This window comes from Talaromyces rugulosus, chromosome VI, assembly GCF_013368755.1.
Source record: "Talaromyces rugulosus chromosome VI, complete sequence".
In the NCBI taxonomy this organism is placed as follows: domain Eukaryota; kingdom Fungi; phylum Ascomycota; class Eurotiomycetes; order Eurotiales; family Trichocomaceae; genus Talaromyces; species Talaromyces rugulosus.
Window position 1 is genome coordinate 4118671 of NC_049566.1, and position 12917 is coordinate 4131587.

Genomic DNA, 12917 nt, shown 5'->3' on the forward strand with positions numbered 1-12917 from the left:
CACGGAGGAAAACTCATTGCGGCTCTCTCCCCCCTTCCCTTCATTTTCCCTTTACTTTTCTTTAAGCTCGTCATTTTCTTCTCCGAAATTTCTACCAGAGATGGATGTACTCCCAGATCTGCGCGGTTCGAAGTGGACTCGCACCAGATGGGGTCGTGAACCTCGATGGGCCAGTAAGCTCGATAAAAACACAATTAAAGAAGCTGCCAAGGCAGCGCTTGGCCTACCCAGAGGTTAAGTTTCTAGCAAAAGGAGCGTTCAACAGACTTTACATTGTCGCCTCTGACGATAAGGAAGTTGTTGTCAGGGTCACTTTGCCCATTTATCCAAAATGGAAAACTCTCGGTGAGGTCGCAATCCCGCAATGGGTTGCCCAGAATAGCAGTCTTCCAGTACCTCAAGTTTTGGCATACAATATTGACCGCTCAAATTCTGTTGGTTTTGAGTGGATAATGATGGACAAAGTTCCAGGCAAGCCATCGGCCGATATTTGGCACGAACTTTCGTTCAGTGACAAGGAAAAGATTGTACGCCAACTTGCCGATCTATGCTCAGATACTTTCCAAAGACAACTGACCGGCATCGGTAGCTTGTTTCCTGATTCGGATGTCATCGACTTCCCTCTCAACAACCAGGACTCTCATACTTTCAAAGTCCAGGGACTAGTCTACACATCTTTTATCACCCGTGACCCTCGTTCCAATATAAGCCGTGGTCCGTTTTCAACTAGCAAAGAATGGTTATCTGTGCGATTAGATATCGCAGAGATTGATTGTCGCCAGCGTTTGGCCCAAATATCTCATCAAGATTGCCAAAGTGACAACTTTGAGAACCTGGCGGCTGATAAAGCCTGTATATGTGGCGGCGAGTGTTCCTGAGAAAGCCAAGATTGAAAAACTTAAAGGGTAGAGGAAGAAAAGAAAAAGACAACGGAGATGACGAGGATGAAGAAGAAGACCCCGAAGATCTAGAGAATGCCCTCATAATCATCGCGAAACTTCAAGACCAGCTCGACAACTTCTTCCCCAGCGCACAACTAGAACCCGAGCCGACAATGATCTTCCACGATGACCTAAACCAACACAACATTCTCATCGACGAAAACCGGTTCCCTCAGTGCTGTCGTTGATTGGGAATGCGTCTCTGCTATGCCTCTGTCCATAGCTTGCCAGTATCCTGGATTTTTGGAAGGAAAGACAAATAACATCGAGTCAATTAAGAGTCAATGGGAAGATAAAGACAGAGAAGTCAATGGGCTATATTGGGAATATCGTGACGAATATAAGCTGACACAGCTACGTTCCTTGTTTCTCGAGGAGATGCGAAGAACTACAGCCAGGATGGGTTAAGATTTCCGAGTCGAGTTGCAGTTGAAGCAGCTGACGACCTTATTTTCATGCCTAGAATTCTCAGTTGGCTCAAGGATTTGGAATTAGGGGCGGAAAACGTTCCAAGCTTAGAGCAACGGGTGGATATTATAAAAAGTGACAATGCTTTTTACAAATCGACAAACAGTTTCTATACTAAAGTTAGGGCTATAGGGTTATTGATGTTAGCTTAGCTACCTATTTTATACTTTGTATTAAAGGTAAAATTACCTAAGCTTTCCATTAAACCAGGAGATGACAAGAAGATCACAAGTCCTACCCATTCTATCCTTCTCAGTCATGGCATGATATCTCTCCCAGAACAGTTGTCTTTTAATAAGCTTGTAGATGACCCTGCTTCCTTAATGAACCCGAAAGCGGAGAGTGAACATTGGAATTATTTTCAATGGCAAGAGCATGTTATCTCATGCCAAATATGTTCCTGTAGCATCAATACCTTGTTGTTCGGCGAGGTAGAAGGTTTCATGTGATATAATTCCACTATAGTTGTATAGTCAAATATGCGAGAGCAGGGTTAGAAAAAATATCCAATTAGCTTACGCCAAGAATTTTCCAACATGCGCGGCTCGCGGTATTCCCTTTGTCCTTTACAACATGAGCCTCCATAAGATAGTGTTAACACCTCTATCTAACACAACAAAATGACCCGTCCAATCTATGAACTTCTTGCGAATGGCCAGAAAATTATCATTCCCGGACGAAGAGGCTCGTACCTGATTACTCAATCCTTGAAGGAAAATGTATTCAAGGCTCACATTGATGGCACGTCCATTCCGTATGAGAACAGAACAAAAAAACCACATTTATGCAGTCAACCTACTGATCAGAAACATAGGGTGATGGTGAAAACTCCAGCGCATCCTGTCTTGTATGAGAGAGAAGCCAGCGTATATGAATTCGACTGCATCAAGCGATCACCGTACATTCGATCGCAACGAGAAGTAACAGAAAACAACCAGTGCATGGTTTTTGAATGGATGGGCTGTGACCTCTGGTCTTTAAGAAATAAACAGCAATCATCGAATTCTTTGTTTTTGAAAACCGTCGCAAGTTCTGTTCTTAACGCTCTAGTAGCATTTCTAGACATGGACGGAAATGGTGCCGCTGTTCACACAGGTAAGATTCTCTGAAATTCGAGGGTGTAAAAACGTGTTAACCTTTTACTAGATGTCAACCCAAACAACATTCTTGTTTCCGAGGCCTCTAGTGCCTCTCCTTCGGTGAAGTTGGCAGATCTTGAGGGGTGTAAGACTGCATCCACCTTGACTTTAAGTCTAGCGAATGTTAACTACTTAGTAATACCTGCCGGAGAACACAGAGAGCATCGTCTTCAGGGATTTTCCATACGAGCGCCCGAGATATGGATGGGCCATGCTCCTTCTTCAGCATGTGATGTGTGGTCTTTGGGCGTTAGTGTTGGTTAGCCCTTCCCCTATATTTACTACAGTTCGAGTGGCCTAATACGTCTCTCTCTCTCAGCTAGCGCATTTTATCTCTGGCAGGCCTCTATTCGGTGTCGCGGATGTCAATTTTAAAGTCAGCTCTGTACCACTAGCCACGAGCCAGGCAGCATGCAGCATTGCAAAGATCATCCAACTCATCGGATCAATTTCCCGGCATGAGAGTCCGCAATTTTCCAAGGAATTCGACCTGGCAGAAAGGCTGGTGGAGCAAAAGACCCTTCCAATGACACCACTGGAAGAAGAATTATGTAACCGGCAGGTCGAGCGAGGGTGTGTCAACTTTATTTGCTACTTGCTGACACTGGATTCTGCGAAGCGGCCAACAGCAAAGCAAGCACTGGAACACTCTTGGTTAAAAAATGTCTAGTTGTTTTTACAAGGTGGATTCGAAGAGGTAAATCTAATTTCATTATATAGAGTAGCTAAATACATGTCGAGATGTGCCATATCAGAAGGACCCAAGGATGAAAATGATTATCTAAATTACAAATGAAGTCTTGGAGAAGAAAATTTTCAACTCACACTCCGCTCTTTTGATACTTGTGATCAGTGACTACCTTTTGGGCATTGGAAAAGTAAGATTTTCCTTATCGTTCGGAAAACCTCCTTCATGTATTCAATTAAAACCCTACCGAGAACTGCGTCGCATCTTCGGTAGTCCGGCTGTGGATTCTCAACTCTCTTTTCCCACACCTCGGTCACTCTGGTCTTCCTCATTTACCTGAGCATCGTGTTTCTCTTCAGATGGCGATAGAAGCCTTCCCGGCCACTCAGGGACGAGAGCCCAGAGGAACGTAGCTCCAAAAGCTGCGATTCCGAGAGCCCAGCTACCATGAAGACCATCGAGATATGCCTGCTGCACACCTCTGAGTACTTCTCCATGGTATACATCTTTGATCCCCCCAGCACCAACGCTCAATATAGATTGGGGATCGATGTCAGGTACGTACTGAGGCAACTTTTGAAGGAGCAGATTGTTCAGAATGGCGTCTGCCACCGCTACTCCCCAGCCACCAGCAGTGAACATGAAAACTGCAACAGTGTCAGTTCTGTAATAGACCACTAAAAGCAGCAGTTTTGCCATTATAGCCTTTAAAAAAAGGTGTGTCATATGGGGTGGTCACTTACATGAAACAGTAGCAACGGCAATCGACACGTCTTCCGGCCGGCTCGTGACGGTTGCCACGAGATTAGGCGTCTGTACTCCGAGGCCAGTGCCGACACCGTATAATATCTGGTATCCAATGATGGGACCCAAGCCCACATTGATATCAAAAGTATAGATAAGGCCGATCCCAACAGTAGCAATGGCTGCTCCAGCCAGTAGGAAAGGTTGGAAGATGTGCAATTTCCCGATGGCCGCCGAGCCAATTCCCGTTGAAAGAGCTATTATCAGCAGAATAAATGTCAGTCTTTCCTAGATGCACCGAAAATGTGACTGAAGGTGATGATATATCATGATGATAAACGTACCAGTCGCTAGGATCGATGGGATCATCTTGATACCACTTTCTACAGCAGAGTTACCTTGGATTGATTGGAAATAGATAGGCAGGTTATATTGTAGTGCAATGTTTCCGGCGTTGAGGCTATACTTCGATGTCAATGGTTAAACAAATTGTAAAGCAAGGAGGAAGGACCACCCACAAGAAGATAAAGCCGGAGCATACACCAATCGACCTCGTGCTCAATATGCGGTACACGATTAGAGCACTGTCTCCCTGATACCACTCATTGATGACAAACAGGGTTAGTAAGAGTACACAACCGACCAAGAGACCGATTTCCTCTGCCGAATTCCATGGCTTCGACACACCTCCCTGTTGCACAGCAATGAAGAAACAGAGGACGCCTGAAAACATCAAAACTAATCCAATAGGATCAAAGCTTGCTATGATCTCTCTGGCGGGTGCTCCATGGCTCACTTTGGAATGAGCAGGTGTTCTGAAGAAAACCAGTATGCAGAGAACTGTGACTCCTCCGATGGGTAGATTGATATAAAAGCACCATCGCCAGCTCACGTCGGATGTGAAAACGCCTCCTAACAACGGACCTGCGATACTGGCTATTGTAAAAACAGAACCCATCAGGCCGACAACGACTGGTTGTGCATCAAGTGGCACAATAAAAGCCGTGATAGTGTAACCACCGCCAGCTAAACCCGCGGCTCCGGCACCCTGAATAGCACGACCAACAATGAGGGTGATGTTGTTTTGTGATACGGCACAGATAAGGCTGCCGGTTTCGAATACGAAAATTGCTGTGATATATACAATTCGTAACGAGAAGTACTTGTAAGCTTTACCCCAGGGAGATATAAAGGTAGCCAATGTAAGAAAGAAGACACTGCCATAGAAGAAGTCAGTAACGTACACAGACACATATGATATTCCCAGAGCAAAAACATGCAAGTAAAATGCGTTGTATGCTATGATGAAGTGTAGGAATCATTGCTCACCTGCCATACCAGCCTATGTCGGCCGTGCTGTTAAACTCAGTGGTAATCATAGGGACGGCGGTACCGATAATGCTCTAAAGCGACTGTCAGAACGAACCTCTAACTTGGATTATAAATTCAGACATACCATGTCAAGTGCAATCTATGGAAAGTTAGCTGGTGTTTTGAAGTATCAAGGAGCTTGTTCCTACCAGGAAGGTGGCCAACATAAGACTGAAAACAACGATGCTCCGGGTCAACAAGGGCGGATATACTACCGGTATTTCTTTGCTACATGCGCCAACTAATTGACTCTCCAGAGCATCGTGGGTGTCTTGTTGCTGTGTCATTGTATAGGAATCCTATGTTGGGATCGCGGTGGGTGATGTGTAGAAAAAAGAGGACAGGAGATGTTGAAAACCCTCGGTATATATAGTGTCGGGCTTAAATCCCTAATAATTATAATTATCCACAACAATAGCCCTTTTCAATACATATCCCATGATTCCCATCTAGGAATGGCTTCTCCTATTGGCTGAAGTCGATCTGTACCTAGACTAACCAGCCTAGCCTCGTATGGTAAACTGTGGGGACATTCCTAATTAGGAAATGCTTCTCTCGTTGGCTGACGGAAGTGAAAGACGTAAAAACCTCTCAACCCACTATGCAGGATCAGCTTTTGAAGTAGTACGAAAATTTAAAAAGCATACATTTTCCGTGCTAATAACCTGTGGGCCACAAGAAAATGCCTCAGAGAAGTTGCAAAGTCCTTTTAAGTCCAGTCCAAAGTCCGAGCATATGAGAGGGAAAAGCCGATGGTCGAGAGATAGCGTAGGGGGTATTCTCGTATATCGGAACGGAAGATAACGACTATTAATATTGATAATAATTTCTAGAAAGTTAAAGAAAAACCAACCCAAGATCTTTTATTGTTGTCTTTTTTCCCTCTCTGTTCAGCTGTTTTCAATGGAACTTGTCATTACTGTCTCCCACAGAGCCTTTCCAGGTTCGTCATGGATGGCACCGATCCACGGAAATTTAATGAGCAGTTGGCGCAGTTGCACCCAGCTTTCGATGCCCAGGAATTGAACCATGTGGGCTATCTCCAGTAGCACCCAGCGCTGATCTGCCGCTTCCAAAACAGATATCCCTCCAATAAAAAGAAGCCACAGAAGTGAATCACTATCACACCCTTCTAGCCCCCGCTCTATAATGTCCTTTAGGCATCGAGAAACGAGAGAATACCTCAGAAAACGTCGACCATCGAATTGGAGAAACAGGGTGGTCATAAAGGCTATTAATCCGATATGATATGCAGCGTCCAATTTGCTTTCGAGTGGAGGATTCCCTAATGCATGGAATCGGACCAGACGATAGCAAACTGAGACAATGGCTTCTTGAAGCATGTCTGGGTCAGCTTTGTGCCTCTTGTCGTCCCTGTTGAACCAATGTGCAAGCCCGATGATGTCCAGTAGTATTCGTAAGAGAAATGGATCTATTTTATCGAAGTTTGTTCCAGAGCAAACCGAGTAGTCAGCGATGATAATAAACTTGTTTAATGCCATTTCTTTGGCAGCTTGGGCGATGCCGTCTCGGTAAAAGCCAGTTGGTGTGCCATAACGAAACGCATAGTCGATATCAGTCCTATAGGAAACCCAAAAATGAGATTATAAATTCTCCGAGAAGACTGCAACGGAACTAACTCACTTGGAAATTTTCAAGACCAATGTACGGTCGCCTTCTAACCGCGAGAGACCACCACGTAATCTGACCATCTTTTGCAAGCCTTTCAAATGAATCTCAGCACTATATTGTTCATCTCTAAACATCTCTCGGATAATTAAGAAGTTTACAACTGAAATGCTAGAGTTTGACAGGGCTTCCGCAGTGTCGAGTTTTTGGTTTATTAAACCGACTGCTTTGCCGAGATGGTGGACAGCCTCTAAAGACTCGGCTTCGCGGTCGAAAACAAATCCGTTCAATGTAGCCATGAGGGCGAGTGAGCAGTGGTATGCTATAGAATGTTGAGTTAGCATATCTATCTTTGTCCATTGAATCATAACAGTTATCTCACAAGTCCTGTCTATATACATCATCTGAATCCAGTATGATTTGATCCGGTCTAACGAAAGACAGAGCACAGAAGGATACACGGCTTCTACAACGAATGTAAAGTCTAGTCCATATTATTAGCATTTCATCTTTCTTTGTCAATATACCAAAACACTTGCAATTTCTAATAACCTCCAAGCTCCTAGGCGTAGTCTCAAGCAAGAGCGGGACAGGCAGAGATTGGCAGACCAGAGGCTGCTCGCCATATGCCAGAAGCCTGGCAGTAGTAATATCTATATTATTTTTGTCGCGACAATTCCATCGAACGGGGGGTTTTGTATAGTATTTCTGCGGCTGACCTCGATCCAACCTCGAACGGCGCTGGTGAGTTTTGCCAGTATTCTTACCCTTCATCGCATGACTGAGTGCGACTCTTCGGGTTGATTTATCGGTCTTGGTGCCATCGATGAATTTGAAATCCTTGTTCATCTTCCAAACTAGTTGTTGGCTTCTCTATTGTCGTGGTTGTTGTAAAGGTGAAGGGAGAGAGTACGTCAGAGCCGGGATGCGTGGGGAATATTTAAGGCGGAGTTGTGCACGAGCTGAGGAAGCTGTATATAACAATTCAATGTTACTAGCAGCAGTAGTCTCCTAATGAAGAATATATTATTATTTAAAAATAATTAAATTAAACAAAAAATCTAGGTTCAATTTGAAGAAATAATAATTCACGTTGGATAACAGATACACCAGTCCCTTCTCGTTGTAGTCTAGACAACCTCGATGGTTGAATACAGGTTCAAAACATACGACTAATGTGGATATTGAATCTATCGTTAAGCTGGACCGTTGACTCTAAGTTTATGCAGTTTGTTCAATGTTGACATAAAAATCGTAACAACAAAGTAAAATACACACGCTGCTCCGGTTGCAATATCTCACGAGTCAGTCCTTCCCAGACATGTAGACAAAATGCAACGATCCACCTCACGGGAAATCATTATCACTGCATGGTATCATGACTCGCTCTCCTTTTTAAATAGTCCCCTCGTCATTCATCAGTTCTATTTGATATTTGGTATCTCCACCCCAGATCCGGATGGGCTGACCCCTTGTCGGGCCTCTTTTTTTTTTTTTTTGACTTGATATGTATGTCGCAACTAGTCAAATGGATCGACCAGCTCAGACAGTGTACTTGGCCTTGGCACGAGTGCTACCACTGTGGGCACTGTCAGTGTGACCAGAAAATTCGACAATGTCAGCCTCCTTCAGACGCAAGACCTCCTTGAAACGACGACCGATGCTCTCGAGAACTTCCTTGCCCTTGGCGACAGAGCGACCCTCAGTGCTCTTGTCATTCGGAAGGCTCTTTCCAACAGTACGGGTCCAGAGACCAATACGATAGAAGCCCTTGCGAACGTTGACAACGACGCCCATGACTTCCTTGTCGTCGTCGTTTTCGAGTGTCTCGCCAATAGCGGCCAGCTGAGCATGCAGCCACAGCTCATCGATGGGCACGGCGCGCTTATCCTTGAAAGAGTATGACCACTTGCCACCGTGCTTGTTCTGCTGATCCTCCCATTCCGGACGGATTCCCTTCTTGAAAAGGTGGTAGTCGGCTTTGAGGCCAAGTTCTGAAGTCGGAGTGATGTTGTTCTACACACAACCCATCAGTGAAAACTCAATACCAAAGGGACACCAAAATACTAACGTAGATTCCCCAGAATTCTTCGACGGAGCTGAATGTGACGACCTCCTTGAGAAGATCGTTCCAGTTATCGCCCTGTTTGTTTTTTTTTATCACCAGTCAGCCTTCACCGGTCATCTCACTCTGGTCAAGTCCTGCCAGTATCGTACCTTGCCACTAGGAGGCTTAGTGAACCAAAGAGTCCACTCGTTCATCAAGGGGTGTTTGACATTGAAGTTCTCAGGGTCGTGGAAGACGGTGACGATTTCGTTTTCTCCGGTGGGAGCAGTCGCCTTCTCGTCGATCGCAGGAGCAGCGCCGTTTTCGGTAGCAGTCGCCATGATGGGCAATGTTTTTTCCGAAGAGAAAACGAGCAGAAAAAGGGTAAATTATCGGGAGACGTTGATGGTCGCAAACGCCGCGCAGAAAAGTGGACGTCGCTTCGCGAGAGATTTTAACTGCGGCGTAGACAGCGATTCCACAGCCACACTCAAAAGACCAGCACAAAGGCACCAGTCTGAATGCTTTGAGTAGAAGAAAGTCTCTGCGCCAGGCAGACCACGAGAAACTGTATGGAGTAGAGAGAGGCCACAAACGCCTGTAGCGGGATTGTGGTGCTTGGGGTGGCGGAGGTTTGAAGTGCTGTAACTTTTAATGTTTTTGGCCGCCCAATGGAAGGCGCCATCGCTACGCGCCAAGACTTTTCCGCGGAAGCGGCGAGCCCGGCCAGTTCTTTCGACAACAATAATTCTTCAACACCGTTGCTTTTACACATTATTATTCATTCTCTGATTATGTGCACTAGTTGTAGTAGACTTGATGGTATATCCAGAAAATACAAAGATGCCAGGCCAACAGACCGATCGCTAAAAAAAAATTACCAAAACTAAAACCCATCACGACCAGAAACGTCTATCCATTTCTACCCAAACCCGAAATCTATACCGCAGTTTTTGACGGAATTCATTCCCAATTTTTATGCCTTGCTGTTGACAAAGCTGAGGTAGCAGTTCCACCCTACAAACAAGGAAAAGTTGTTAGTGACACCCGAGAGACAGCTGAGCTCGCCGGTACAGATCGACTTACCCAAGCTGACAACGTTAACCACCAGCACACGGTATTCCAATGGAACAAGCGCAAAGTTGCCCAATTGCACCGTTGACCACACCCCCAAGTTGGTTTTGTATGTGGACCAGTAAGCCTTGCGCAGCTTCTCCATGGGGTCGGTGCCTTCCATGATGGACATGGAGGACAAGAAGCAGAACAGATTGACAGGTGTGAAAACCAATTGGTCGGCGGCAACACGAGCGATGACGGTGGTGGCCGTGTTCTTTAACACGACATGGCGCTGGAGGACGCCGTACCAGGCTGAAGCAGCAGGGCCAAATATTGCTGTACGAGGATGCTTGTCAGATATGTAATTGGGTGGCATTCACGAGGAATTGAAGCTACCTCCGCCGTAGAGAACCATGCGACCCGTCCGAGCGTAATCGTGCTTGTCGAAGCCTTTCTTGTCGACGACCTGTTGCGCTAGCACGTCACCGGCTCCAAAGAGCGTCTAGAGACAAAAACAAAAGTCAATAAACGAATGCCTCGTTTCAATTGCAGAATGGCGACGTACTCCGGTGGTGATACTCGATGTGAGCAGTGGCCGCTGGGCCATCTTGGCCGCATACCTAAGAACGCAATCGTCCATCAGCTTTGTTTATGACAAGCAGCTCGTCCCGGGACCCACCATCGCAACATTGTGATAAAGAGTGACCGTCTATATATGCTGGTTCTCTATGCTGTAAACAGAAAAACAAAAAGGCACCAGGACGAGATGGATTGATGGCAGCTGAAAAGGGGAATGATGCAGACAGATAGAAAAGAAGACAGCGCTGGGGTTAAAAAATGCAGGCGGGCATGACGACAGAACGATGCTGCTTCTCCGCCCTGAGATGGATTCAAGATCGTCCAGCGCTTGACAAGGGGCAGGAAGCGCGCCAAGCCCGATTTGGCCGCGCTGGGGAATCTGGCGGCGGGTCACGGGGGCGGCTGGCCCAATAAGGCAGCCCGGCACTGCATGTGAGCTGTCACCTGATCTCGCTGCTCGTCTCGGGGGCTTGGCTCGTGTTGCCGCGCTGACGTCCCCAAAGCGGCATCGTGCTTAGGGCTTAGGGCTTCCGCAGCTAGGGCTTTGCAGCACCCGCTCGCTTAGGGCGACGCTTCCCCTCGAGGAAAATTACTGGCGGACCCGCAGTAGCCACACTTATTCTGTATAGAGCCGGACAACCTCACAAGTCGACAACCTCCGACCCTAACGACAACCCTTTCGCCCTCACCACCCCGTCGACTCCTCCCCCCCCCATACTATCCAGCAATCATGGCTGACGCTCCCCGTCGTGGAGGATTTGGTTCTCGCGGTGACCGCGGTGGTGACCGTGGCCGTGGCCGTGGTCGTCGTGGTCGTCGCGGTGGCCCCAAGGAAGAGAAGGAGTGGCAGCCCGTCACCAAGCTCGGCCGTCTCGTCAAGGCTGGCAAGATCACCTCGATGGAGCAGATCTACCTGCACTCTCTCCCCGTCAAGGAGTACCAGATTGTCGACTTTTTCCTGCCCAAGTTGAAGGATGAGGTCATGAAGGTACGGCTACCTTGTTTTTTTCTTTGCGAGAGGGGGGATCGCAATGCGGAGGCATTAGCGTGGAACACGACAGTTTGGGGGTTTTTTACGCAGTCTGGAGGACGGGAATATATCAAACGATCAGATTGTGCTGACAAGAACCTTCGTGAAAACAGATCAAGCCCGTCCAGAAGCAGACCCGTGCCGGTCAACGTACCCGTTTCAAGGCCATTGTCATCATTGGTGACAGCGAGGGTCACGTCGGTCTCGGTATCAAGACCTCCAAGGAAGTCGCTACCGCCATCCGCGCTGCCATCATCATTGCCAAGCTCAGCGTTCTACCCATCCGTCGTGGTTACTGGGGTTCCAACCTTGGTGAGCCTCACTCTCTCCCCACCAAGGAGAGCGGCAAGTGTGGTTCCGTCACTGTCCGAGTATGTATCGCCAATCCTATATTACCACAATATGCGTATTGACCATTATCCCAGCTTATCCCCGCTCCCCGTGGTACCGGTCTCGTTGCCTCGCCCGCCGTCAAGCGTCTCCTCCAGCTTGCTGGTGTCCAGGATGCCTACACCACCTCCGCCGGTTCGACCAAGACCCTCGAGAACACTCTCAAGGCCACTTTCCTTGCTGTCGGCAACACTTACGGATTCCTCACCCCCAACTTGTGGAAGGAGACTAAGCTCATCCGCAGCCCGTTGGAGGAGTTTGGTGACGTTCTGCGTGAGGGCAAGCGATACTAGACGACTGGGTTTCTGAGAAGAAAAATGCATTTTGTTTTTTTTATAATGGCCGGAGCATGACACCTTTATTTTCATTCCCCATAAAACACGATTCCGCACCGACCTGCTTCTTAAACGTCAAGCAAGGCGGGGGATCAGTATGCTAGTTTATCAATTGTGAATACAAGCGTTACTCGATCCTATTCTATATTCGTTGGGTTAAGATTGTAGGGTATTTTAGCATTGCCTTTGTCCATCGAGGATACTGCGGATCGACAAAGACATTGACAGATTGAAGCAGCCTTGTTTTGATAACATGAAACACTCTTAACATTTAACCCCTGGCATGTGACACCGGTCAACCCTTCAAATGTTACTGATTCGCCAATTCGGCGTGGTAACACAAGGCACAAGCATAGCTATATTCTCATTTAATTGTCATCGATATTATATATATATATATATGCATGCAAAGGTGAGGAAGGATTATTGAATTATAGGACTTGGTCGTCCTTTGTCATTCCAGCGCGTCAATATGGCTACATCTAGGATTTGGATGCTCG

General features: G+C 46.8%; 7 protein-coding genes across 7 annotated transcripts; 3 read left to right on the forward strand and 4 right to left on the reverse strand.

Annotated features, from left to right (window-relative positions):
• Positions 1 to 100: 100 nt before the first annotated feature.
• On the forward strand, positions 101 to 1129 carry TRUGW13939_11722 (uncharacterized protein; the record flags this gene model as incomplete). Its single annotated transcript, XM_035494827.1, has 3 exons — positions 101 to 173; positions 232 to 852; positions 927 to 1129. The coding sequence occupies 3 exons, from the start codon at positions 101 to 103 to the stop codon at positions 1127 to 1129; spliced, it is 897 nt and encodes a 298-aa protein (XP_035350720.1).
• A 900-nt stretch (positions 1130 to 2029) lies between these two features.
• TRUGW13939_11723 (uncharacterized protein) lies at positions 2030 to 3207 on the forward strand (the record flags this gene model as incomplete). Its single annotated transcript, XM_035494828.1, has 6 exons — positions 2030 to 2163; positions 2224 to 2504; positions 2556 to 2633; positions 2685 to 2797; positions 2868 to 3121; positions 3168 to 3207. The coding sequence occupies 6 exons, from the start codon at positions 2030 to 2032 to the stop codon at positions 3205 to 3207; spliced, it is 900 nt and encodes a 299-aa protein (XP_035350721.1).
• A 317-nt stretch (positions 3208 to 3524) lies between these two features.
• TRUGW13939_11724 (uncharacterized protein) lies at positions 3525 to 5638 on the reverse strand (the record flags this gene model as incomplete). The annotated part of the gene is made up of 7 exons (XM_035494829.1): positions 3525 to 3883; positions 3980 to 4237; positions 4325 to 4440; positions 4499 to 5197; positions 5310 to 5383; positions 5437 to 5451; positions 5501 to 5638. 7 exons carry the CDS (start codon positions 5636 to 5638, stop codon positions 3525 to 3527), a joined length of 1659 nt encoding a protein of 552 aa, XP_035350722.1.
• Positions 5639 to 6241: 603 nt separating this feature from the next.
• TRUGW13939_11725 (uncharacterized protein) lies at positions 6242 to 7829 on the reverse strand (the record flags this gene model as incomplete). Its single annotated transcript, XM_035494830.1, has 4 exons — positions 6242 to 6932; positions 6996 to 7302; positions 7363 to 7464; positions 7700 to 7829. 4 exons carry the CDS (start codon positions 7827 to 7829, stop codon positions 6242 to 6244), a joined length of 1230 nt encoding a protein of 409 aa, XP_035350723.1.
• Positions 7830 to 8522: 693 nt separating this feature from the next.
• On the reverse strand, positions 8523 to 9368 carry TRUGW13939_11726 (uncharacterized protein; the record flags this gene model as incomplete). The annotated part of the gene is made up of 3 exons (XM_035494831.1): positions 8523 to 8996; positions 9052 to 9123; positions 9198 to 9368. The coding sequence occupies 3 exons, from the start codon at positions 9366 to 9368 to the stop codon at positions 8523 to 8525; spliced, it is 717 nt and encodes a 238-aa protein (XP_035350724.1).
• Positions 9369 to 10003: 635 nt separating this feature from the next.
• On the reverse strand, positions 10004 to 10690 carry TRUGW13939_11727 (uncharacterized protein; the record flags this gene model as incomplete). The annotated part of the gene is made up of 4 exons (XM_035494832.1): positions 10004 to 10044; positions 10114 to 10419; positions 10480 to 10585; positions 10649 to 10690. 4 exons carry the CDS (start codon positions 10688 to 10690, stop codon positions 10004 to 10006), a joined length of 495 nt encoding a protein of 164 aa, XP_035350725.1.
• Positions 10691 to 11392: 702 nt separating this feature from the next.
• On the forward strand, positions 11393 to 12375 carry TRUGW13939_11728 (uncharacterized protein; the record flags this gene model as incomplete). The annotated part of the gene is made up of 3 exons (XM_035494833.1): positions 11393 to 11650; positions 11806 to 12063; positions 12118 to 12375. The coding sequence occupies 3 exons, from the start codon at positions 11393 to 11395 to the stop codon at positions 12373 to 12375; spliced, it is 774 nt and encodes a 257-aa protein (XP_035350726.1).
• Positions 12376 to 12917: the final 542 nt, after the last annotated feature.